The sequence below is a fragment of the Rhinolophus ferrumequinum genome, chromosome 8 (genome assembly GCF_004115265.2).
Source record: "Rhinolophus ferrumequinum isolate MPI-CBG mRhiFer1 chromosome 8, mRhiFer1_v1.p, whole genome shotgun sequence".
Lineage (NCBI taxonomy): Eukaryota > Metazoa > Chordata > Mammalia > Chiroptera > Rhinolophidae > Rhinolophus > Rhinolophus ferrumequinum.
This window is the reverse complement of record NC_046291.1, coordinates 37,148,665-37,174,847: the sequence shown is the minus strand read 5'-3', so window position 1 is coordinate 37,174,847 and position 26,183 is coordinate 37,148,665. Positions and strand designations below refer to the sequence as shown.

Sequence of the window (26,183 nt, the reverse complement as noted above, 5' to 3'; positions counted from 1 at the left end):
CTTAGTTTCTGTCTATATATAAAGGGAAGAAAACAATATCTAACTCACTGAACTGTTGTAAACAATTAAAAGAGATGGTGCACTTGACTTCCATAGATGAGTCAGTTGACTCGCATGCTATATAAACATACATTTCTTTCTCTATTTCCCCAAGGAAATTTCTCTCCCTTCTTTACACCTGCAAAACTCTTCCAAGTCTTGCAAATTCTCCACTGTGCCCCTAGTTTCCTGGAGCACAATGTTCACCAAATAGGCAAAAGTGTGACCTCTGGGTTCAAATCTGGACTTGACCCTTAATGGTTAAGAAAACTGAGACAAGTTACTTAACACTTTTGTGCGTCAATTTTCAACTGTGCGTCACTATTGTGCGCCACAATATTGTGCGACACTTTTGTGCGTCAATATTTAAAACTGAAATAGTAATAGTACCTAACTTGTAGTTTTCTTGCAAAGGTTAAATAAATTAATTAATGCAAAGCCCTTACAGGAGTGCAGGGCACAAAGTCAGTGCTCACTGTAGCTTAGTTGTTATTTTAAATTATTCTCTCAAACATTTCAGACTCAATCATCCCAGCTCATGTGGACACTGACCTTTTCGATACTTAAGATATTTGTTGTGTCCATTGTATTGTCTTATTTCCTATTAAAAAGAAATTCTCCCTGACTAGCAATTTTGCACGCTACAGTTTTTAATATTCACAATGTTCTACATCAACCCTTCTAGCCAATGTTCTAGGCAACAAAATTGGAATTAAACTAAATTACATTTTTGAAAATTGCAGGCCTACTGCCCTCGTGCACTCTATTTTATTACTATGTGTTGTTCTGTGACTAATGCTAAGATTTCTTCCCCCTCTAATCCAAACAAAACAGAAACAAACTCACAGATACAGAGAACAAATTGGTCATCGCCAGATGGGAGGATAGTTGGAGGAATGGGGGAAAAGGTGAAAGAAATGAAGAAGTACAATTTGCCATTTATTAATATAGTCACAGCATACAGAATATAGTAAATAACATTGTAATAACTAAGTATGGTGGGTACTAGATGGGTATTAGACTTATCAGGGTGATCACTTCGTAAAATATATAAACGTCTATTCACTATGTTGTACACCCGAAACTAATATGTCAACTCTAACTGAAAAATAAACAAAAATTTAAAATAAATGAATAAATAAATAAATTTGAAACTGTACTTTGAGTTGGGAAAAATAAAAATTGGGGGAAAAAGATACAATAGATGAATAAGTGGATTAAAACTTCCAGAAGCTTGATTATACTAATATAGGACTATAAATCCCATTATGAACATTAAAAAATATATAGTCAAATATACCTACCAAAATATTGGTTATTTATTGATTATCTGAGTCAAAATAGAAAGAACAGAATTGATAGTAAATATACATATATCTCAGTTACATTTTGCATTCTAAATACAAAACTATAATCGTTAAGCCGTATGTTAAGATCTATTACTTTGCATATTTTCTCTTTGTTTCTCATTTCTATTTTTTAATCATTTAACTAATTACAATCAAAACAAGCACATTTGTCATAAAAAGCTGAACAATGTTTTCCCATTTTTCACAAACTTGTATAAGAACCACCTCTCTTATGTTCTAGGACCTTCTCAAGATCACTGGCACTCTTCCTTACTCTGCTGCATGAACAAATTATCTTTCAACAACTGCTTAGTTTTGTGATCTGTAAAAGGGAATTATAATCCTAAAGACTCATATGAAATATTTTAAGGGTTCTGCCTAATTTCTGGTTGAGATAACTATAATTAATAGAAAAAGACTAAAATACATTTGCCATCGATTCCTCTTGTTTTAACCCTGTACTTAGTGAAATATAACAACAACATATCTGGATATCATTATACAGGTCTCACAGAGAATCACCTCTACAGAGATGTAATTTTTAACTTTAGAATTTTATCATTAATATATTACATTAAGATCCAATATAAATAATTTTATATAATTTATAAGCTAGTTATTAAGGATGTTGTCTTTTAGTTCTTTCAAAATGTTATTAAAGGCATACAGTATAAATTTGGGTGGCGTTCAGAACTTACGAAAGTATCTCCTGATGAACTAGTTGTTTTTTCTTTTTTATATTAAATTTACTAGGGTACCATTGGTTAATAACACTGTGTAAGTTTCAGATGTACAATTCTATAACACATCTTCTGTATATTACATTGTGTGCTCACCAGCCAAAGGCTTGTCTCCTTCTGTCATCATATATTTGAACCCCTTTTCCCTTTACAGCCTCCCCCCACCGCCCTTCATCTGGCAACCACCGTACTGTTGTCTGTGTTTATGAGTTTGTTTGTTTGTTTGGTTTGGTTCATGTAGTGCTTTCTGTTTTATATCTCACATATGAGTGAAATTGTATGGTTCTTGTCCTTTTCTGTCTGACTTATTTCACTCAACATGATAGTCTCAAGATCCATCCATGTTGTCGCAAATGGCAATATATCATCATTTTTTTATGGCTCAGTAATATGCCACTGTATCTATGTCTTACATCTTCTTTATCCAATCATCCATCAAAGGACACTTCAGCTATTTCCATGTCTTGTCTATTATGAATAATGCTACAGTTAACATAGGGGTACATATATCCTTACAAATAAATGTTTTCAAAGTTTTTGGGTAGATACCCAGAAAAGGGATTGCTGGGTCATATGGTAATTCTAGTCTTAATTTTTTTGTTGAATCTCCATATTGTTTTCCATAATGGCTGTACCAATTGATATTCCCACCAGCAGTGTGTTAGGGTTCCTTTTTCTCCACATCCCCTCTAACACTTGTTAGTTCTTGTCTTGTCGATAACAAACATTCTAATGAGTGGTATTTCATTGTGGTTTTGATTTGCATTTCTCTTATAGCTAGTTAAGTTGAGCATCTTTTCATGTGTCTGTTGGCCATCTGTATGTCTTGGGAAATTACACCACAAGAATTACTTCTTTTCTTTCTTTCCTTGAATTCCAGGATACTTAGAGTTAGGATTTTTGATTAATTGTAGCAGCTTCTCTTAATTTGATATTTTTTTACAATTATTTCTTTTTCTATCCTACCTTTTTCCTTTTCTCTTCTCCTCAACATTGTTTTATTACTCAACGCTTCAATTTTTTTTCTCTTATTTAAATAGCTTCATTGTATTTTTACTTTTCACACTCTTGCTTCAAATCCTTTAAAGAACATCCCATTTCCTTGCTTTCTAAACAGATGACTAGTCAATATAAAAACTTATTTATATTACTTTCTATATCAGGGTTAAAATATAGAGTGGTAAATGCTACCCTTTGGGCACAGTAGACCAACTTTTCTTAATAAAAATTAGTTAGTGGAAACTTTAGGCCAAAGGGGAAAGAGGAACAATACCACTGTGATCACTGGGGATGCTTGTGAAGTAGGTCTTTATAGCTCAAAGTAATTCTGCTCCTATCTTAAGATGATGTTTGAATTCAAAGGAACCATGTAAATCATCTAGACTATCACCTTATTTCCCATATTTTACCTACGAGAAAAATGGAGTTAGTTCTGGCATAAGGATAGGTGTATACATCAATGGAATAAAATGAGAGTTCAAAAAATAAACCCTCGTATATAGGATCAATTGATTTTTTTACGAAGTTGCCAAAAAAAGTTCAATGAAAAAAGAATTGCCTTTTTAATAAATGGTATTGAAACAACTGGATATCTACATGCAAAAATAATTTAGGACTCATTCTTCCCTCCATATACAAAAATAAACTCAAAATGAATCAGAGGTCAAAATACAAGAGCTAAAACTGTAATTGTGTTCTTGAGTTAAGCAAAGACTTCCTAGATATGACACCAAAAACACAAGTGAAAAATGAAAAGACAAACAAATCGGAATTCATCAAAATTCAAAATTTTTGTGCTTTACAATTGAAAATCACAAAAGGGAAAATACAACTCCACAGGATAGAGAAAATATTTGCACGTCATATATATTTGGTAAAAGGATATACCTATAATATGTTATAAAAATGTTCTTACAACTCAATAATAAATAGGTAAATAACTCAATAAAAATTTGGGTATCTTCTTTCTCCAAAGAAGATACCCAAATGATCAACAAGCACATGAAAAGAGACTCAACATCAGTAGCTGTCTGGGAAATGCAAATCAAAACCACAATTAGATACCACTTTACACCTACTTGGATTATAATTCGCAAAAAGATGGTAATGACAAGTATTAGCAAGTATATGGAGAAATTTGGATCCTCACACACTACTTAAGGAAATATAAAATGGTGTAGCCACTTTGGAAAGCAGTCTGGCAGTTTCTTAAAAAGTTAATCATAAGATTACCATTTGACCTAGCAATTCTACATCTAGGTACATATCCCAGAAAAATGGAAACATATGCCTAGACTAAAACTTGTAAACACACATACACATACATATTTGTACACAAATGTTTGTAACAGCATTATGTGAATAGCTAAAAATTGGAAACAACCCAAATGTTCATCACCTGATAAATGAATAAACAAATGTTGTATATCTATCTACACAATGAAATATTTTCTATCAATCGAAAGAACAAAATACTGATACATGCTACAATGAACATGGACCTTGAAAACATCATGCTAAGTGAAACAAGACCAGTCACAAAGTACCATATATTGAATGATTCCATTTATATAAAATATGAGAATAGGAAAATCTATAGAGATATAAAGTTGATGAGTTTTGCCTACAGATGCAGGAGGGGAAACTTGGGGGGAAATGAAGAGGGGTTAATAATGCTACAAGTTTTTTTTAGGGGTGATGAAAATATTATAAAATTGATTGTGTTGATGGTTGCACAACTTGGTGCCTATATTAAAAGCATTAAATTGGATACTTTGAATGAATGAGTTTTGTGTGAATTATATTACAATACGGCTGTAGATCTATCATCTATCTATGTAATCTAATCAATGAAAAACAAAACAAAACAAAACAAAACAAAACAAAACAAAACAAAAGAGACCAAAAGAAATGTGATTTTATCCAAGATGAGAACTCAGTTTTCTGAACTGGCAGTTTAGTAGTCTTTCCACTGTGTCATGCCAGCTCTTTTCTCTCTCTCTTTTTTAAATCTCTCTTTGGTAGCTTTGATGAGATAGTCGCATGAGTCACTTGAGCCCTTCCTTTTGCTACATGTTGATCACCCTTAAGCTTTCAGGGATTTCATATATTTATTTGTAAAATGATGATAACATTACCTAATCTACCTACATTATAGAGATATCAGAGGACCACAAGAGAGAAGAAAGTAGTCTGAAAAGTATAAGGTTTTCGATATGTTAGAAGTTTTTCCTTTTCATCTGACTGTCCCATCATGCCATGCATGATTCAAAAGGCAAATACTTCCTCCAACATAATTACAAAAAGAGAATTGTTAAAAGACTTACAAATTCAATATTCCATAATATATACCCTAAGCATGTAATAACTTTACACAAAAATGTTAGATACTGATATATTGATTGATACAGGGCTTCTTTTTATTTTTTTTCCTTAAGTATGACTGTCTAATATCTCTGCATTGCAGACAGCTTCTTGCAGTTTATTTTTCTCTAATCAATACTTTTGCTACAGAAGAGAAAACATATTCAATTGAAATTAAACTGTATATTTTCATTAAAAACATTATTTTTATTTAATTGTCATAATTGATAATTTGATGCTATATGTGAATGTCTTAAAGTACCACATTTATGCAGATATCTCTAAATACATCGCTAATTGTTGCTAATGTGAAGCTAATATTTTTTGATTTATTATTTTTATTGAAAAGGTTTACTGGAACAAATTAAATATTTAAAATCAAAGGCCAATTCTTAAGTCTCATTTAATTTATTCCATTCATTTATATTAAGTGTACCTTTCTCTAATATCTTAACAATTTTATCAAGAAACATGTCAAACCTGAAAATACCTGTTAACAGTCAACGTATTTTTATATATTTCTGCTCTATAATGAAAATATATTTTTATTTTAAACACTCAGTTGGATTATGAAAGGCCTAATTCTCTCATAAGCAGCAATTTTTACTTTAAAATTTAGATTATTTAATAAATTGATTAAACAGTCAATTTAAAAGACAAATTAGCACCATTCAGCGGTGGTCCATATGTTGATAACCCAGAATTCTGACTGGCCAAAATTTAAAACTCAATAGCTCTAATTCCACAAATGTTAAAAATAAATCAATTATCACTTTTGAGAAATACTTTGTTAGAGATAACCACTATTGCCTACACATTATTTCTGGCATTATTCCTGGTACTTTTTGGCGTACTTATAAAGGTGGCCAGGTTCCCTATAAATATCAGCATTTTAAATGGGCAAAAGCAGTTAATAAAAATCAGTCATTTATTATAAGCCAAATGTGCTTGTACCTAATCCCACTCTTCTGCAATTTTTTTCAACTTTTGATGTGTTGGTTTTAGTCTATCTTTAATATAAAATGCATCTATAGACACTGTTGCAGAGTTAACAGTAAAACTACAAATTAATGATACTTTCAAGGCAAAGCAGAGAACTATCTGTTCCTTCAGTGTTTTCTTCACTGAATTCTGACTTTCACTGCTTCGTGATACCATCTGGCTGAACACTGACATTTCATAGTTTATAAATGTAAAGATATCTACCTATGAGTTTAAAAATTGATCTGCACAAAAGAAATAAAAAAACACTTTATATACAACAAATTTGTTATTAAAAATACAAAACTAACATCTCACTTTTGTCATGATGACAATTTGACACATATACACATGCAGGAGAAAAGTTCCAATTTAGTCATTTGGACAGCTGAAGATTGTATATTCTTAACATGATGAACACACTGTCACTGAGTTTTTACACTGACAGAGAGATATGTATTCAAAATATTTCATGTGCTAAATATTGCAATAATCTCTGCATGCGTAAATGGCAGTTACAATAGTTTCTGTTCTAATCGATTAAAAGTATGTCTTAAACAAGCTAATATTAAGTGTACTAAAAATCACAACAGTTCAAGAATCTATGACCTTATATAAAGAAATCCAAAATACAACTATAAAAGCAAAGAACAATTACTGCCATGCAAAATTTTAAACTAAAAACTGCACAGAAATGCAATTTAAAATGGCTAACTCAAATTTACACCACGATAAAAAAAATCAGCAGTAAGTTCTACCTACAATGCTTGCAAGGTTTTAGGAAAGGAAATACATTCTCTTTGCTGGTATAATGCGGTAAATCAGATGTTGAAATCCATGGAACAAGTCATCTGTTTCTGTCTTCTATCTCAAGAAATTAGCTCTTTAACAGTTGTTTTTATAAAACCTTTCCTTCAGTTAAATCAGAAGCAGGATAATTTTCATGTACATTTTTACAAATCTGTGCCATTGTAACTTCCTCCAAGTTAGCACTGGCCAATCATTTCTTTACTGTTTCCTTTAATTCTTCACCGGTAGGAGGTTTCTATTTTTAAATTAAAGGTTCATCATCTTAACTATCATCAGATTAACTTTCTTTTTTTTTTTAACTGTTTTAATTCTTCTTGATGGTGCTGCTATAGCTTTCTTCATATTAGCACTTTTAACAGATTTTTTTTTTTACTTTCAGAAGTGACTTTCTGTATAGGTTTTTATCTTTTAGTAAGTCTTTTTTTTTTTTTTTTTTGGTGGCTTCTCTTCATTTTCTATTTGTTTTCTTCTGAAGTCTCTTCCTTGTTTTTCTTTTCATCTTCATCACTGCTCAATTCATCTGACAGAATCTCAGGACACTTGGTTTGCTTAGCTTTCTTTGCCATTTCAGAACTGTACCATTCCTTTTTATTGCCTTTGCTAGAAGTGCTTTTTTAGATTTTGGCAATGGTTTGCCAGAAGCCTTTGGATACTTAAGAAGTTCTAGATTATCTTCATCAGTTCACTGTTTGATTACTCCCAAATCAAGAACCTCACAGATGCTCTTTAACGTGGCATTTCTAAAATTTGTGAACGTTTCTTCCTTCTTTTTGTACTGGGTACTTTCTTTTTCAAATGGAAAGCCACTGAACTGGCCCAGATTCTTCTTTAATGAGGACACTGTGAGTGGTCTGTTGTAAAGTAGTTTATGTAGATTTCTGAGTTCATCCATTTTCTTCTTACTCAGAAAGAAATGTATCCTTTTAATTTCACAAAGTTTCTGCCCCTTTCTTTGTGCAATGGTAAATGGCTTTCTTTGTAAAGAAGAGACTTGCATTGTCAGCCTCTCTACTTTTTCCTTTTCTCTCTTGCCTTCCACCAGGAGACTCTTCTTTTTCTCCCTCCTCTTCTTCTCCCTCAGTCTCTCTGTCCTCCTTGTTGTCCTCTTTACTTTTCTCTTTCTGGCCAGGAATTTTGGGTTCTTTTTTGCATGCGGGCTGGTTGGGGATTCCCTCTCCCTGGGCAGCAGGGCCAGAGGAGGATATGCTGTGGACGCTGGTGGGTCCCAGCTGCCGTGGGTCTGGCACGTGTGGGCACATGGAGGCCTCAGGCAGCCTCAGGCCACGAAGACAAGGTGCACAGGGCCCGCTGTCTGCTGTCCGGAGTGCTGGAGTGACGCTTGCACTAAGCTCTTGGCTCCCCAGAATCAACAAGATTCCTGAAGCTATTTTGTTTGATTTCTTACTTTTGCTTTTTCCCCAATTATTATGTACTTCTCCCCGATATACATCTCTTAATATCTGCTAATTCTAGGCACTTATGGCTAGTTCAGACCTAGCATTCCTTTTATTACCCTGGATAATACTATTTTAATTATACAAAGCTCATTTTAGGATGAGGGCAGAGAACAGAGTCAACTGTTATGTCAAAGACTTGGAAAAGACTGCAACGAATAAAAAAGAGCTGTTACAAACAACCTTGGAAGATCACCCTTCCCAAGGGCATTGTCCAGATTTCTTATTTCATTCATAGCTTCGTGATGAAGGGATGAATGGACCCAATTTTACTTTGCATTGGGGGGACTAATCAAAACGGATATTTGTTTTGTTTTTGTTTTTTACTTAAACAAACATATAGATCTTCAGCAGTATTGGTTTTTCAAGTGGTGTTGCATATAATCTTACAATTTGTTCAGTCATGTACTAGATATTATACATCCTGTTAGGGGAATGTATCTGGAACAGATGGATGGGAGCTGCTGAGGCTGGCTTGCTGATTTGTTGTTTAGATGAACCAACACATACAATATATGAGTATTTGGAAGTAAACCACTGAAGACCAGAAATAGTTTCTACCCAATTTAAAACACCTTTGGGAGGACAGTTTCTCAGTAAATAATGCTTATACCTCAGAAAGCTACTTATTATGAATGCTCTGGAAACAGACAATGGAAATGTTTTCAGTACACATACTGTCTAGTCTCTTGGTGTTAATAAAAAAAAAGCCTAATGTAGACTTAGAGAAGACTTAGGTTTTGGTAAATTTTTTAGATCACAAATGTGAAGACAGTACCCTCAAATTCATTACTCTTGTGAAATGGAAAAAACAAACTGAAAGAATAATTAGAATTTGGGCCACAGAAATTATGTTCAAATATAAATATATTATTCATAAATTTGTTTAGCATTCATAACATTCTCCTAACTCAGCCTCAAGGTTAAGTAAAATTTTCAAGTGAGGCTTTGTTGATGTGTAAAATATTAGACTCATTAGAAATACATACATACATACACACATACATGGGAGGAAAATATACCTCCAAATTTACAGTAATTATTTTGGAATGATGGGATGACATTTCAATAGAGTTTTTTTTTATATTTCTAGTCTTCAAATTTCTATGATAAACATGTACAACTTTTAAAATCAAAAAAGGCCATAACAAATTCCATTTTAATGTAACCATCAAAAATATACATTAGATGGGGACATAATAGGCTTGACATCATATTTTTAAGTGCTAAATAAAAATATGTAGCATTGCCACTAAATGGGGATTAAAGCCCAGTGGCATATGGGCCATATTTATTTGCCATTTAATTTGGTGATTCTTCCCTCTTTCTCGATATCTCCTAATTTCTATTCTTGCAGGAAGAATATGCATTTGTAATAAACTGTCCTCTGCCACTTGGAAAGGGGCATGTAGCACATTAACTATTCCCAATTTATTAAGGAATGAATCCCACCTTGTTTAGCAAATGGCTTACTGAGCAGTGCCCTTGTTCTTCGAGGTTCCTCAATGCTCTGCCTTTTGTGTAGCCCTTTGAAATATTGCTGATAATGGCACACCAGCATGAGAGAAAGGGGGAGTGTTACAATGGCCAGTTTCTAAAAGCTGTGTTATCTACCCCTTTTCTTGGTAAAAATCTGAAACTTATCACTTGTTATAATGTATAAATAATGTTTACGCTGGTCCATAATCAGGGTTGCTATTGCCATTTCAAAACAAGTAAATTGAAGTTGAAGGGGCTAAAATAGCCAGGTTTTGGTGAAGATATGTCTCTTCTCTGAAACCTCATGGTTAACAACCTTCCCACCTAATTGATACACACAGTTATAATAAGGATATTCTCTAATTTTCTTCCTAGGTAATAATTCACTATCTCTTAAAAAACAAGTAAAAAACAACAGTCTTCAAAGAAATAAAGTGTAGTTACTTAACGGGAAAGAAAATACTTCAAGGGCATCACAGACAATGTGAACTTGTTAGTAGTGAATTTCATCACAAAGTGGCACTTAGCATCTTTGCTTTTATATTCTGTTAGATATACACAGTTTATGGGTGTGTACACTTAATACACACTACACATACAAACACACACACACAAAATTTATGTCATTAAATATATGGGAAGATAATGAATGGTGATTCATTATCACCAGCATGGTCTTTGGAGTTGGTCTCAGGAAGTTCAAATCCTAGGTCTTCCACTTACTGTTTGGCTTTGGGCAGTTTGCTTAACCTGTCTGTGCCTCAGTTTCCTTCTTTGTAAAATGAAATTAGTGTGTCTAACATCATAAGATTATTGGGAGGATTAAATGGCTCCATGAATGTAACTATTACAGTGGTGCCTGCCACATATTTCCCAACATATACTTTTGAAAGTTCTCTCATTATTTTGATAACTACAATGAGATTCATGTTCTTATCTCCAAGACTGGGATGTTACACCAGGATGCTAGAACATGGAGCATGTACTCCCTGATTCTAAGGGACAGGAATCCCTTACTCAGAATATATTAGAAACTGAGACCCAGAAAACTGCAGAGGAAATTGAGAGTGAGGATTTGGTGAGTGAGTACTGGAGAAGTAAGGCAGGATATAGTTTACAGCAAGACTTTCTTTCTTTTCTTTCCTTTTTTACAGCAAGATTTTTTAAAGCAAGGAAAAAGCAAAACAAATAATGAAAAATGTTAAGTTAGTGACAGAAATACAATCTGTACTTATTTTGTCTGATTTCTTTTGCCTTCATGTAGTATTTCACTATTTTTATACAAAATGGAAGTTACATGATTCATACTGCATAAGCTAAATAAAAATTATTAAAACATATAAAACATGTTAAAGTTTAGACTACTTTATTCCTGTATTTCTTGGTACTCTACAGCAGATCTACGATTGTATATATCACATCCTAATTAAGTTTCATTAATCACTATGTGATAGTTAGACATTTGAGGCATAGTTTATGAGAAAAAATTCAAGACTCTTGAGAACTTACATGAAAATCCAATTCCTTTTGAAGTAGCCCAGTATTGCAGAAGATCTGAGGTAAGCCTTTGTTTTAAAGACCATGTTTTATTTTCAAATTTCAGTTTTATTTTTTAAGTTATACCTTTCACAAAGCATAACTATTTTTTTGAGGGGTGGATTAATTGTGGGGTTTTTCTGGGGGCGGGGAGAATTGCTTGTCATACACTTGAGTGGCACTGTCATCCATTTATCTCTTTCTAAGTATCTCAAAGGGTTTAGATGTAGTTTGTAGATTTGACTATTTACTGGCAGCTACTGGAAGAGGGAAGTTTGGGTCACAAATATGGCATTTATTGGCACAGACCATTGTATGGACCATGTTACAGATACTAGTCCTATTTATAATTGTATTTGTAAATGTCATTTCATTATGCGACTATTTTTTTAAAAGTAAACTTTTTTTATGGATTAAGATAGGTGAAGAAATATATAAAAGATGGAAATAACACTGTCAAATCAAATGTTTACATCAGGACATAGATTTGTTTAAAATGTCAGCATTTTTCCCTTGAAATTCTGGATATGGAAAGATGTGTGTTTCCCTGAATCAAGAGCTATAGATTCCTTCTCTCTCTGAAAAAAACAATTTTCTGGGCAAATAGAAGCATTGAAGGAAAGAGAGGTGTTTTTACTCTTAAGACTCCATTCATCTATATAAACAGAAAATATGGCAGCAGTTTTCAGAGGAGAGAGTGTTGTCTTGCTGGTGGCAAGAGGCAATTCCTGGGAGGCAGTATCTCAACTACAGGAATCTTGGAACTGGAAAGGCTTTCTCCTAAATAAAGCCTTACATCCAACAAAAACCTTGGATTTTCTAGACCAGATCTGTTCTCTGTTTTTGTTTTTGTGTGTGTTTTTCATTCCCTCCATGAGCAAACTCATGTGTTATAAGCCAGTCTTAATTATGGTAACCACATTTGCAGTTCTAAGGCACGAGAGCCAAGGGAATCAATAAAAGGGAAACACCCTGGGGGAAGACTGAATGAACTCTTAGTTCACTAAAATTTGTGACTAATCAGCATCCTCTTCTTTAGACATCCCATATACAACACTAACTGATCTTTTTTTTCTTGATAGAAGACAATTGGAAACTTTCCAATTGCAATACAATCTTTTTGTTCAATTGTGGTTCCATAGTAGTTTTAAAAGAAATCATTTTCTATATTTTCCTCAGAGGTGTCTTAATTTTCCCCATCAAACTCATAATCCAAATGTACTAAAGTCAGCAGGAACTAATGCCTAATTTGCTTATATGTATGGTGAAATCTAGCGCCAAGGATCATCGTGGCTATTGCCCAGTTTCAAATATTCATGATTCTCCACAGTGCAAAATGCATTAAAGGTGGGAATGATGCCAGCAACACACAGTTTTCCTAGTGACAAGGAGCCTTCTCAGATCAAAGGAGCAAGATGTTGAAGACTTCAAACTAAAGTGTCTTTGTAAAAGACACAAAAGGAATGTCAAACCCCATGCACCCTGTTTCAGTTATGGAACATCAATGAAATAAAGAAAAAAAAATAGATGCTCATTCTTTTTCTCTTATGAACTCATTTTACTGCAACTACTTTGTTTTCCTCCTTTCTCACCATTGCAGTTCAGCAGGGATGTTATGCACTAAAACTGGGAAGCATTATTAATGTTTCGAAGATAAAATGAATGACTATTGAGGAATTATTAGCATTTAAGCCAATATGATTTTGCTAATGGAGCCTGAGTGGCATGCAGAGAATAATACAAGAGCAAAGTTAAAATGGAAATAGGAACTATAACGCATACATAAGAAGCATAATACCTTAAGTCATTATTTAAGCATAATACTTTAAATTATTACACACACAATAATCTAAGTTGTCTGTTTATATCATTTGTCACCTAGCTACATCTGCTCTTAAACCTGTGCTCCCTTGCTTGATCTATCCTGACACCATGGAAATGTTAGGCATGGAGCCAATTTCCTCCCCAGCCATTTCTATGACCAGACCCAGCTACCAACATGCCTTTTTTGTTATATTAAATCAAATATCTACCTCAGCACTCTAAACTGCTTCTGATTGACAAGACCAACAGAAAGTCCTAATCTAATTACTTCTTAGGAGGACTTCTCAGTGCAAAGAGTTACTGCTGACCTACTTTGGACTTACTGAAATACTTTACCAGGTAAGATAATTAAGGGAACATAAAGCTGTTTCTAAAATCAACCAAGTATCAGAAATATTTGCCAAAATCATAAATTGGTATTCCCAGTCCTACCAGACAGGGCTTTATTACTTTGCAATGAGTCAATTTTATTATGTTTGACTTATTTATAAGCCATTCTTTTTCTTTATAAATTATATTTGACAGGATGTATTTGAGAGTCTCTTTAATGTATAAATGTATTAGTTTTGACTTTTTTCAGTCTAGATATGAAGAGACACAGTCTTTTAAGCCCTTCTTTTCGTTTCTTCTTAACCTCTGCCTCATAAACAGGACACACATCCCTGTGCACAGACATTCCAATTATTTTTGAGGTCCATCCTAAATAAAGGGAGGGCTCACTATGAGAGTTGATATATCTGTGGTGTGGACCACTTCATGTGAACTTTTAATTCTCTCTTTTGGGCGATTCATCCTTTCCTACACTTAGGTAAATACCTATAACTGAGGAATTTTTTTTTTTTTTGTAGTAATGGTCTTTCTTCCCTATTAAGAAAACCTAGCCATTTTCTGACTTTTACAGCCTTGATGTTTTCCATAAGAAGAAAAAAAAGACAAGAAAAATAACTTTTAAATAAAATTATGGCACATAAGTGAGAGGCATATATGTCTAAACCATATGTTTTATCAAAATAAACTCACTAAAATGTTGTCATTGGATATGATTTATCAATGACACCCTCTAATTAGTATTTTTCCCCTTTCCCTTTACTCTTCTTACTCCTCTTCATTTTATTTGTTATTTTTTTCCTCATGTCCAGTATGACTCACTTCTTAACTCAAAAAATCTTCCAGGTAACTATGAAAATAAGAAAAGCTGATTGTGTACCAACTTTTTAATTCTAACAAAGATTTACCATTGTGTAGAAAGTACTTGAGGACCTTTGAATAACTAGACTTAGTCCTTGTGGTGAAATGTAAAATATTAATTTCATTGGCCAGGGTTAAAGAAAGATCATGAGTTAATTTTTCACCTTTGTTTTGATATTGCAGATACAATAATAACATTATCCCTTAGTAGTATTTATCCATGCCTTGTTATTACTTCATACTGCAGTGCTGAAGAAATATGTATGCATAAAATTGTTTAGTTGGTATCAAAGGAGAAAATAATCTAAAACACTGAGTTGTACTCTTGGTTGTCACACAGCATATGTAGTATTTTATGTTTTCAAGAGGACTTGGCATGGTTTCATCCAAAATCAATAGCACAACAAAGCTCCTCTGAATCAGCTGAGTGTATGAGAGTCAGATCAGTCCCCTATTGCTTCCTATCTTACTTTATAGCCTCTTTTATTCCATGCCTATTTAATTTCATTTATTGCTTTATCCTTGTGTCCTTCAGCTCTTTCCAATCTGCCCTTCATAGTCATAACAAAATACAATATATTAAAGTACAAAGGTATTTATGTAAATGAAAATCAATATGCTTATCATTTCAGCACCATTCCTTATTGCTTACGTTGTGCATTTTAAGTACATTATATTTAAACGCTAACAACTTTTCATTCTTGCCTGGGAAGTATAATGATCTTCTTGGCTTCTTGCCCCCTGCAGCCCTCTAATCTTCACAGCTATGGCCACTTAGCCCCATCTGGAGGTTCAGCCTTATTCCACATTTTGGTACTAATCTTGTCTCTAGGCTGGGGATGTACAAGTATCCTTAGCCAAAAGATAACTGATTTAGCATCCAGTCAGCCTTGAGGCTGGTTTCATTCTGACCTTGTAATTTATTTCTGAGATCTAGGCACTTGTCCCAGCCCCCTGGAACCAAGGCTTGGCTTTCTACACCAGCTTGGCAAGTGAGTATCTCTCAGTTTCTCCCATATCTGTCCCTGATTAATTTCCCTGATTGATACCCCATTCCTAGCTGACTGAGTTTCTGCCTTGCATTTCTCTTTGTTCCCTTTGTAACTGAGTTTCTTTGTCTAACTCCAGTTGCCATGGCTGATGAATCTTTCTGATGCCACTAGCCTTGCCCATATCAACTTGTAGTGCCTACCTTCCTACCACAGATACGACCTTTTGCTAGAATACCAGGAGTGACACTGCTTGCCTGAATGTTTTGCCACTGCTTGCTGCAGGCATCTCCCTTGTCACCAGCTCTCACCCTGTAGGTCTTGAGTCATTGGATCTAAGTTGCCCACAATTTGGCCATCTCATTATTCCAGACATTACAAGAGAAAATATTATTTTAATTGCTAACACCCTCTAGTTACTTACTCATATCTTCATCTTGGCCCTACCACTTAAACACCTTAAAACTCAGTTTCCTCTTTGTAAAGTGAGATCAGAATGGAATCTACTCCTAGGCTTATTTTGAAGAGACCTGAGAAAAAATGCACACAAATGGACCAAGCCCATAGTAAGCAACCAGTAACTTTTAGCTGCTATAATTATCTCATCTCTTAAATTTTTGCACTTGTTAAATGGAACTATGTCACTTAAAGATGATTATTAAAGAGATGAGAAAGTAGGGGAATGAAAACTTTTTAAGAAAAAAATTAGGGACCCATGTGAATTGTTTTAGAGTAAAATAATTGACAGCAAGAGAACTAATTACTTTAAAAATAATGTTGAACTATAGATGCAGGCATCAGCAAATATTAAAAATAAAATGTTTTAAAAATATATTTTCTGTAAGTGTGTTTTAATATACAATGACTATGACTATACAGAGCCCTACAGCATTTAGGGAGGAGAAAAATTCTTTGAGTCATTTAGTTTAGAGCAGTATTTTGGAGAGTTTTAGATAAGTAAAATTTAAAACTCCACTTTTCTGAAATTCTAATTAATTGATTTTGGAAGGGAACTAAAGAATTGGTGTGTTTAAAACATCCCCTCATTCTGGAAATCAGCCAGGTTTGGGAACCATACATTCATCAGCCATTAAGATGCCTAGGATGTTCTCAAAAAAACATATGTGCATTTACCTCAAAATGATCAAACCAGTGCACAGCCTGCCTGACTTGGTTCTTAGCTGCCCATTGGCTAGAAATGTTTGACAGGTATGGAAGCTTTACTGATGTCTGCTTTTATTAATGGGTGGCTATTTTACCTACCTAGTCTACGGCAGTGTTTACCTGTAAGTACTTAGCTAATTTACCCTAAGAACCCCAGTTTACTCGTTTGGAATCCTCAACTAAATCTGCATCAAAAAAGTATTTCAAGTGCAGACTGTTTCATTCTTGCCAAAATTATCTTGCCTTATTTTTTTGTTCTTGTCCCTTAGATGAATTGCCCCCTCCACACACAAAAGTTTGATCAACATGATTGCTTCCCTCCAATGTTGTTGAGATATAATTGACATATAACATGGTATTAAGTTTAAGATGTACAACGTGCTGATTTGATAAACTTATATATTGCAATATGATTACCAGCATCCTATTAGCTCACACCTCCTCACAGTCACAGATTTACCACTCCTTTTGGTGGTGAGAACATTTAAGACTGCCTCTTTCCACTACCATGCCACAAAGATGTCCTCTGAATACTGAGTCACTCATTTTGAGTATGACCAGGGAAGGATATACACATGTCAATGCCCTAGAAGGCTAACACTTTGGGACCCATTCAGAATAATGAATATTATTCATTATTTGCTCAGCATATCTTTACAGGAGAAGCTGAATGTTGCTTGAGTGAAGAAAGAAGTTGATCCTACAGGGTGGCCCAGAGATCATTACTTGCTCTACCATCTTTCCAGTTCAGCTACAGGCATGCATAGGCATACCCTTAAATAAAATATCTGCCATTACACAGATCCACCATCTTAGAAAGCAGATTAACAACTGTCCGTTGTTTCTTGACCATACTTCATGAAAAATGTTCTGGTGAATATCTCCATATCTTAACATTGATAGTATTGGGGTGTCTTAATGATATATTCTTATATCTTACCAAATAAAGCCCTGGGCAGCTGCTTGGCTGGCCCAACTTTTAATTCAGCTTCAGAAATTCCTTGCTGTTTTATAGATTTAATTCCCACCTCCACTCCCTTAGGAATTAGAAAAGAAAAATCAATACTGAAAAAGTCGTTTTTATGTAATGGTTAATGGAGTAAAAATAAATTAATTACTGTCATTATTTTGTTTAGAAGAATAAATAAAATCATGTTACCAGACATCCTCAGCGTCTTCATCACATTCTGCGCCAAACTGGCAAATATCACAGGTGGATGTCTCCTTTTGACTGGTTTCTCCTGAGCCTTCATGGACTGTAGGATAGAAAAAAGGAAACAAAAAGAATTCAGATAAGTGTGTATAATACCAACAACTCTAAAATTACTCCATATTAAAGCTGCTACTTGTTTGCTATCAGGGCTTCAAAAAAATGTCATATTTGCCCATCGAGATGGTGGAGTAGGTAAATGCTGTGCTTGCCTCCTTCCATGACCACATCAAAATTGCAACTGAAAAACAATCATCATTGAGAATCACCTAATGTCTAGCTGAACAGAAGTCCTATAACTAAGGATACACAGAAGAAGCCACATTGAAATGGTAGGAGGGGCAGAGATCTGGAACAAGTTGATTCCACACTCACAGGTGATGGTTTAAAATTGGGAGGGATATCTATGCTGTGGAGGTACCCCCTAAGGAATGAGGGGTCCCAGCCCTACATCAGACTCCCCAGCTCTGGGTTTCAGTGATGGGAAGAGAAGTTCCCACAACTTCTGGCTGTGAAAACTAGTGGAGATTGTGACTGAGTGAGAGCGAGGGTGGCTGGAGTCCCAGGCTCCTTTTCATGGGCCTGCACATGGACTTATTCCTGACAGACTCACTTGCTCTGAGCTCCAGTGCTGGGACAGCAGCTCAAAAGGTTCCAGGGACATACAAGGAGAAACTGAATTCTCTGGCTTCAGAGTGTGGACTGGATGGGCAGCTTTCTCACAGAGAGAAGTGTTGGCAGAAGCCATTGTTCCTTTGTTGAGCCCTCCCCTGTACCCAGTGTGCAAATACAGGCGGGTGCCATATTGCAGTCTCCATCAACCTGGCTAACAGTCTTTGCCCTGCCCTGAGACCCTTCCCCACCCAACTTGTGGTTCCACACAAGCTGCTTCCAGTGGTTTTTGAATAAAAACATCCTGTCTTGGCTCATGCTGTGGATTTTCCTAAAATCTCAAAGGTTCACAACCCCTAAACAAGCAGTATCTGGCCAGGGTGTGCCCGGTACCTCCTGCTAAGCAGCCCCAAGCCTAGCACTAGCAGCAGCCAGCCTCGGTTTACAGCTTAGCCTCTCCTAGACCTCCAAGCCCAGCACAGTTGGCAACCATGCGCAGATCACTTTGTAGCTCATGCCAAGTGGCCTTGGGCAGGGCACAGGCAGCAGCTGAACTTGGCCTGCAACAGAGCACCTCTCAAGAGGCCCCATACCCAGTGGCCAGCTTCAGACCACACCAGAGCACCACCCAAACACCTGCACAGATTACACACCCAAAGGGCAGACTGGGTAGGCACCAGAGTCCTGCTAAAGTGAATCCTGCTCTATAGGGTCAGCCCCTGTACAATAACTCCTCTACTGTTGTCACAGCCAGCCCTTACAAGCAATCAGCCTGAGGGCCATTCTCTCCCAAACAACAACCAAGGCTCACTATGTCAGGAGAGAACATACAGCCCACACAAGGGAGACACCTGGAGCACCTGGCTAAGGTGACCAGGGAGACTGTGCCACCAGGCCCCATAGGACACCTACTACATAAGGCCACGTTACTAAGCCTGGGAGACCTAGCAGCTCTACCTAAGACATACAAAGAAAAAGAGGGAGTCAGCCAAAATGGGGAGATAAAGACACATGTTCCAACCAAATGAAAAAAACAGGACAAAGCTCCAAAAAGGAACCAAACAAATGGAGACAAGTGATCTACCAGATGCAGAGTTCAAAACACTGGTTATAAGGCTGTTTAATGATCTCAGTGAGAACTTCAACAAAGTGATAGGAAACATTGAAATGGAGATAGAAAACATAAAAAAGAACCAGTCAGAAGTAAAGTATGCAATAACTGAAATAAAGAACAGGGGAAGTGTGCTCCAACACTTGTGACACACTGTGCTTTCCCATTCATGGATTGTTCTCTTTTGAATAAAGGACATCAAACTTCTTTAAAAAAAAAAAAAAGAAGAAGAAGAAAGAATTGGAGGGAATCAACAGTAGATTAGATGAAGCAGAGAATCAAATCAGTGATTTGGAAGATAGGGTAGCAGAAAACTCACCCAATCAGAACAGCAAAAAGAATCCAAAAATAATAATAATAATGAGGACAGCTTAATGGGGCCTCTGGGACAACATTAAGTGTATCAACACTTGCATCACAAAGGTACCAGAAGGAAAAGTAAGAAAGCAAGGAATTCAAAACCTATTTGAAGAAACAATGATGAAAACTTCCCTAACCTGGTAAAGAGATAGATACACATGCCCAGAAAGCACAGAGAGTCCCAAACAAGATGAACCCAGTGAGGCCTACCTCAAGACATGTCATAATTAAAATACCAAAGGTTAAAGGCAAAATAGGATTCTAAAAGCAGCAGGAGAAAATCAGTTATATAACCACAAGGGAGCTCCTATGAGACTATCAGTTTATTTCTCAAAAGAAACTTTGTAGGCCGAAAGAGATTGCCATGATATATTCCAAGTGATGAAAAGTAAAGACCTACAACCAAGATCACTGTACCTAGCAAAACTATCATTTAGAATCAAAGGACAGATAAAGAGCTTCCCAGACAAGAAAAAGCTAAAGGAGTTCATCACCACCATTCTAGTATTACAAGAAATATTAAAGGGACTTCTTGAAGAAGAAGGAGGAGAAGGAGGAGAAAGAGGAGGAGGAGAAAGATTTTTAAAAATATGAATAATAAAATGGCAATAGCTACACATCTACCAACATTTACTTTCAATGTAAATGGATTAAATGCCCCAATCAAAAGATATAGGGTGGCTGAATGGATAAGAAAAGAAAACCCTTACATATGCTGCCTACAAGAGACTCACTTCAGATTGAAAAATATACACAGACTGAAATTAAGTGGAGAAAAAAGATAGTTCATGAAAATAGAAACAAACAAACCAGCAAAAAAGCTGACGTGGCATTACGTATACCAGACAAAATAGACTTTAAAACAAAGGCTATAACAAGAGACAAAGAAGGACCTAGTAATCCCACTTCTGAGTATTTATCCTAAGAAACCCAAAATACTACTTCGAAGGGACATGTGCATCCATATGTTCATTGCAGCATTATTTACAATAGTCAAGATATGGAGGCAACCTGAGTGTCTATCAAAAGATGAATGGATAAAGAAGAGGTGGTACATATATACAATGGAATATTACTCAGCCATAAAAAGAATGAAATCTTGCTATGTGCAACAAAATAGATGGATACAAGGGATATTGTGCTGAGTGGAGTAAGTTAGAAAGAGAAATATAAATGCCATATGATTTCACTGATATGTGGAATCTAAAGAACACAACGAATGAACAAACAAAATACAAAGAAACTCATAGTTACAGAGAACAGTTTGATGGTTGCCAGATGGGAGGGGATTTGTGGGGGATAGGTGAAAAAGGAAAGGGGATTAAGAAGTACAAATTGGTAGTTACAAAATAGTTATGAGGATGTAAAATACAGCATAGGGAATATAGTCAATAATACGATAATAACTATGTTGTCAGATGGGGACTGGACTTATCGGGGTGATCACTTTGTAAGTTATATAAATGTCTAATCACTACTATGTTGTACAATCGAAACTAATATAATATTGTATGTCTACTGTAATTAAAAATTAAATAATTATTTTTAAAGAATGTAATATTCAACTCCATTCTTCCCTAAATTTAAGGGCAATTCTAGCAATAATATGCCACCTGCTGGTATGTAGTGAACACTTCTCCTTTTTACAAACAAAACAGAACAAACAAGAGGATTTGTCAACATTGCTTGGCTAATAAATAAACCATATGAAAGAGTTATTTAATAAAAAGAGATTTAGAGTATTACCTGCCTAGAGGAAAAATCTAGTGTCTGCTTTATAAAAAATACTTAGCATTTTCTCATTTCTAAATTATAGATTATTTTTTCATTTGAAGGTTTTTATAATTTAAGAAACTTAGATGGACAACCTTGACTTATTATATATATCTCCTTTTTTTCCAAGATGTTAAGTACTTATAAGAAAAAAATGTTGATTATAAATTTTTGGAAAATGGCTGTTAATTGGTTTGTACAGTAATTTTTTGAACCTTACATAAATATTACACAGAGACCATTACAGTGAGTTCTTCTGTGTAGGTTATGAACATATATTTCATTTAAAAAATATGTATTGTCATTGATGATGATTATAGATATTGGTATTTTTCTCTCCATAAATCACAAACATAAAAATATGCAATATGTAACCTAATTATAAAATTAACCTCTTAAAATCAAGAAATAGTGGTGTAAATCAGGAAAATTTTTCTAGTATTTGGAGTCCAAATAATGAGAATTTAAGCAACATTTTTGAGATGATGGATTATTGTTTACTCAATTAAAAAAGTATATAGCTGAAAGCAAAAATAGTTCTGCTTATAGATGAAAAATTGTAACAACCTAACTACTGCATAGATAATCTTATTCCATGGGGAGATCATACACTTAAAATCAGATGTTTAAATGAAGAGGATCTTTAAAAAGTGCACATCTGCAAAAGGTCATGTATTTTCAATAGAAAAAGAACATAAGCAATTAAACATAGTATTAGCTCCTATCTTTGTGAACCCTAATAAGATAAAATTTTAACAAAGGCATAATTTATTAACATGCACCCTGAACCTAACAAATCCAACCTTATTTATTTGTTTTAATAAGATATTTTCTCAACATTTCTTCTTTGTCTATTAACAAGAGGGTTTTTCGTATTTACAAAAGTAAAGGTCTTTATTCCTTATAATTTACTGCTGTGTTGATTAGTGATAGAATTTTTTTTAAAAAAGGACAAGAAGACATCTTTGAGAGTACTGTGTTTTATAGTTTTTCCAGGAAAGGTACAGAGATTTATTTTCTCTAAAGGATTTTTTTTTCCTGTGCTTGATGATTTACACTTACATTAAAAAAGTTATGAATTAAACAGATTAACTTCAATTGCAAAAGTATTCATGACATAGTTTTATATTTGGAAGTTTTAAAAAAAGGTGTTCCTCTCTAGAAATAAGGAATTTTAAACTCTGATAAAATAGATAGCACTTATTATCCACTTTATTACTTTAATACAGACAAGACCATTAGAGTGGACCATGGGGATAAGAAGGAAGCTGGGTCCTCACCTCAGGGGAGACTGAACAGCTGAGGTTGGTGTCTTTATTACTTTCTTATTATTAATGCAACACAGAAGCTGCTAATGGGAGAGGGCCTTTTAGTGTTAGCAAGATTAGCAGCTTCCAGACTAAAACTTCCCATCAGTCAGGAAACGTACTAACACAACGGGAAGGTCCTTAATGAACAGTTATAGCCACTTAAGGGCAGTCCCATTTTCTTTCACAGTAGAGATCCTTGGTTGGGGATCTACTGGAAGTAATTCAGGGGATGAATCATGCTAACTCACAATTATACACAATAGTATATACACAATATACACTATAATAATGTTAAGTGTTATAATAGTAGTATTTATTATAACTACATATAGCATTTATAATAGTTATATATACCGTGTTTCCTCAAAAATAAGACCTAGCCAGACAATCAGCTCTAATGCATCCTTTGGAGCAAAAATTAATATAAGACCAGTCTTGTATTATATTACATAAAACACAGTCTTATATTATAGTAAAATAAGACCGGGTCTTATATTAATATTTGCTCCAAAAGACGCATTAGAGCTGATTGTTCGGTTAGGTCTTATTTTCGGGGAAACACAGCAGTACATATTATATATATATATGTGTGTGTATATATATGTGTATATATGTGTGTGTGTGTGTGTATATGTGTGTATATATATATGTGTGTATACACACACACACTATAATACATGTACTGTACTATAATATATTACCTAAATGGTCTCATGATATGAGTTGGGAAGTGTCCCCCCCATTTCCTCTGTTTTGTGTATAAGAGGTGTGATCAAACAATATGGTTAATGTTTCAATTAAAAAAAATTATTACAGTAAAAGACACATTGCCATTAATCCCCCCTTGCTTCCAACATACTTATCCCACATTCTTGTTCTTGCCACTTTCTGAAGCAGTTCTGGAAGTCCTCTTTTGTGAGTGTCTTTAGTTGCACTGTTGTGGTTGCCTCAATGTCCTGAATCCATTCAAAACGTTTATACCTTTCATGGATATTTTCAATTTAGGGAAGAGCCAGAGGTCCCATAGTGCCAGATCTAGTGCATAGGGTGGATGAGGACACACCATAATGTTTTTATTTGACAGAAATTGCCATATACCAGAAGCGATATGTGACACGGAGCGTTGCCAAGTTGCCAAGTTGGAGCATGATTTATGTCACACTTTAAAACACACCTTCTCTCAACCATAGCTCATACCCAACTCACTGCACTGAACAAGTTGAAACTTGTGACACACTGTAACTGAGGTTCCACGCACTGCTTCCCGTATTGAAGACCCCCGCCTTTCCATTGGATGGCTCTGGGCAGCAGCACTTACGACATTTTGTGATCACAATGGGAAGACTCTGTGTCACACATGGCCTCTGGTACAGCGATTTCTGTCAAATAAAAACATTACGGTGTGTCCTCATCCACCTTAATCACTGGATCTGACACTGTGCAACCTCTGGCTCTTCCCCAAATTCAAAATGTCCATGAAAGGAAAATTTTTTTAATAGATTCAGGACATTGAGGCAACCATGATAGCTCAACTAAAGATACTCATGAAAGAGGACTTCCAGAACTACTTCAGAAAGTGGAAAGAATAATGGGATAAGTTTGTTGGAAGCGAGGGGGAGTATTTTGAGGGGGATTAATGGCAATGTGTCTTTCACTGTAATAATTTCTTTTTATTTAAATATTCACTGTATTGTTTAATCCCACCTCATAGTATTATTTGATTTCTTCATACAAAGCTATTTACATTTTCTATTTTATTGATTTCTGCTCTCATTTTTATTATTCACTTCATATTATATACTTAGGGTTTAATTTATTATTTTTCTAGCTTCTTAAAATGGAAGAAGTGCTTGATTTTATACCTTTCTTATTTTCTAACACAGATATTTAAATCTATAAATTTCCTTCTAAAGTGTGCTTTAGTGGCATCCCACAGATATGGATGTTGTGTTTTTATGTATCTGTGTTAAAATATATATATATTATATATTTATATATAATAAAATAAAGAGAGAGAGAGAGAGAGAGAGAGAGAGAGAGAGAGAGAGAGAGAGAGAGAGAAATATTCTTTGGGATTTCTTTTCTAACCCATGGTTTATTAAATAAATATGTTTTTTAACTTCCAAATATTTGAGGGTCTTTAAAGGTATACTATTCTAATTCATCTTTAATTTAACTCTGTCATGGTTAGAGAACATACGGAAATTTATTGAAACTTGTTTTATGACCTAGAAGATGGTCTATCTTCTTGAATAATGCATGCACATCTTAGAAGTTGTAACCTCTTGTGGGGAGTAATTTTTTTATAAATTTTAATTAGCTTAAGTTGATGGTTAGTATTGTTCAAATTACCCATAACTGTACTGATTTTTCAATTGTTCTTATTACTGAGAAAGGAATGTTAAAAATCTCTATCAGTGACAGTAAAATTGTTTCTAGCTCTCTTTTGTCTTATATTTGGGAGCTTTGATTTTGGGTGCAGACACATTTAGTAGTCGTGTCTTTTTAAATAAGTGACCATTTTATCATTATAAAACACACCCATTTGATCTCTGGTAACACTATTCATCTTGGAGTTTGTTCTGATAAGCAGAGAGCCACACCACCATTCTTTTGCTTATTGTTTCTATCCTTTTACACTCAACCTGTTTAACATGTTTAAAGTGTGTGTCTTGGACACAACATATAGCTGGATCTTGTTTTTTTAATCAGTCTGAATATATCGGCATTTGATATGGGTGTTTCGTCCATTTACTTTAATGTAATTATCTTTTTTTTTTGGTGATTTTTCTGTTACTTTGGTGTTTCGTTTTAAGGATTACAATACGCATCTTTAAATTATCCTAATCCATTACTTCCATTACATGAATAATTTAAGAACTTTATGACAA

General features: G+C 34.6%; 1 protein-coding gene and 1 pseudogene across 2 annotated transcripts in view; both read right to left on the bottom strand.

Moving 5' to 3' along the window:
• TMEFF2 (transmembrane protein with EGF like and two follistatin like domains 2) overlaps window positions 1-26,183 on the bottom strand; it is a 231,365-nt gene that overhangs the window by 88,238 nt on the left and 116,944 nt on the right. For both annotated transcript variants that reach the window (XM_033111301.1, XM_033111300.1), the window contains exon 5: window positions 18,076-18,172. In XM_033111301.1, the coding sequence (XP_032967192.1) occupies window positions 18,076-18,172 (97 nt within the window). The remainder of the gene's footprint in view (window positions 1-18,075; window positions 18,173-26,183) is intronic.
• LOC117025446 (protein DEK-like) lies at window positions 7,342-8,626 on the bottom strand (annotated as a pseudogene).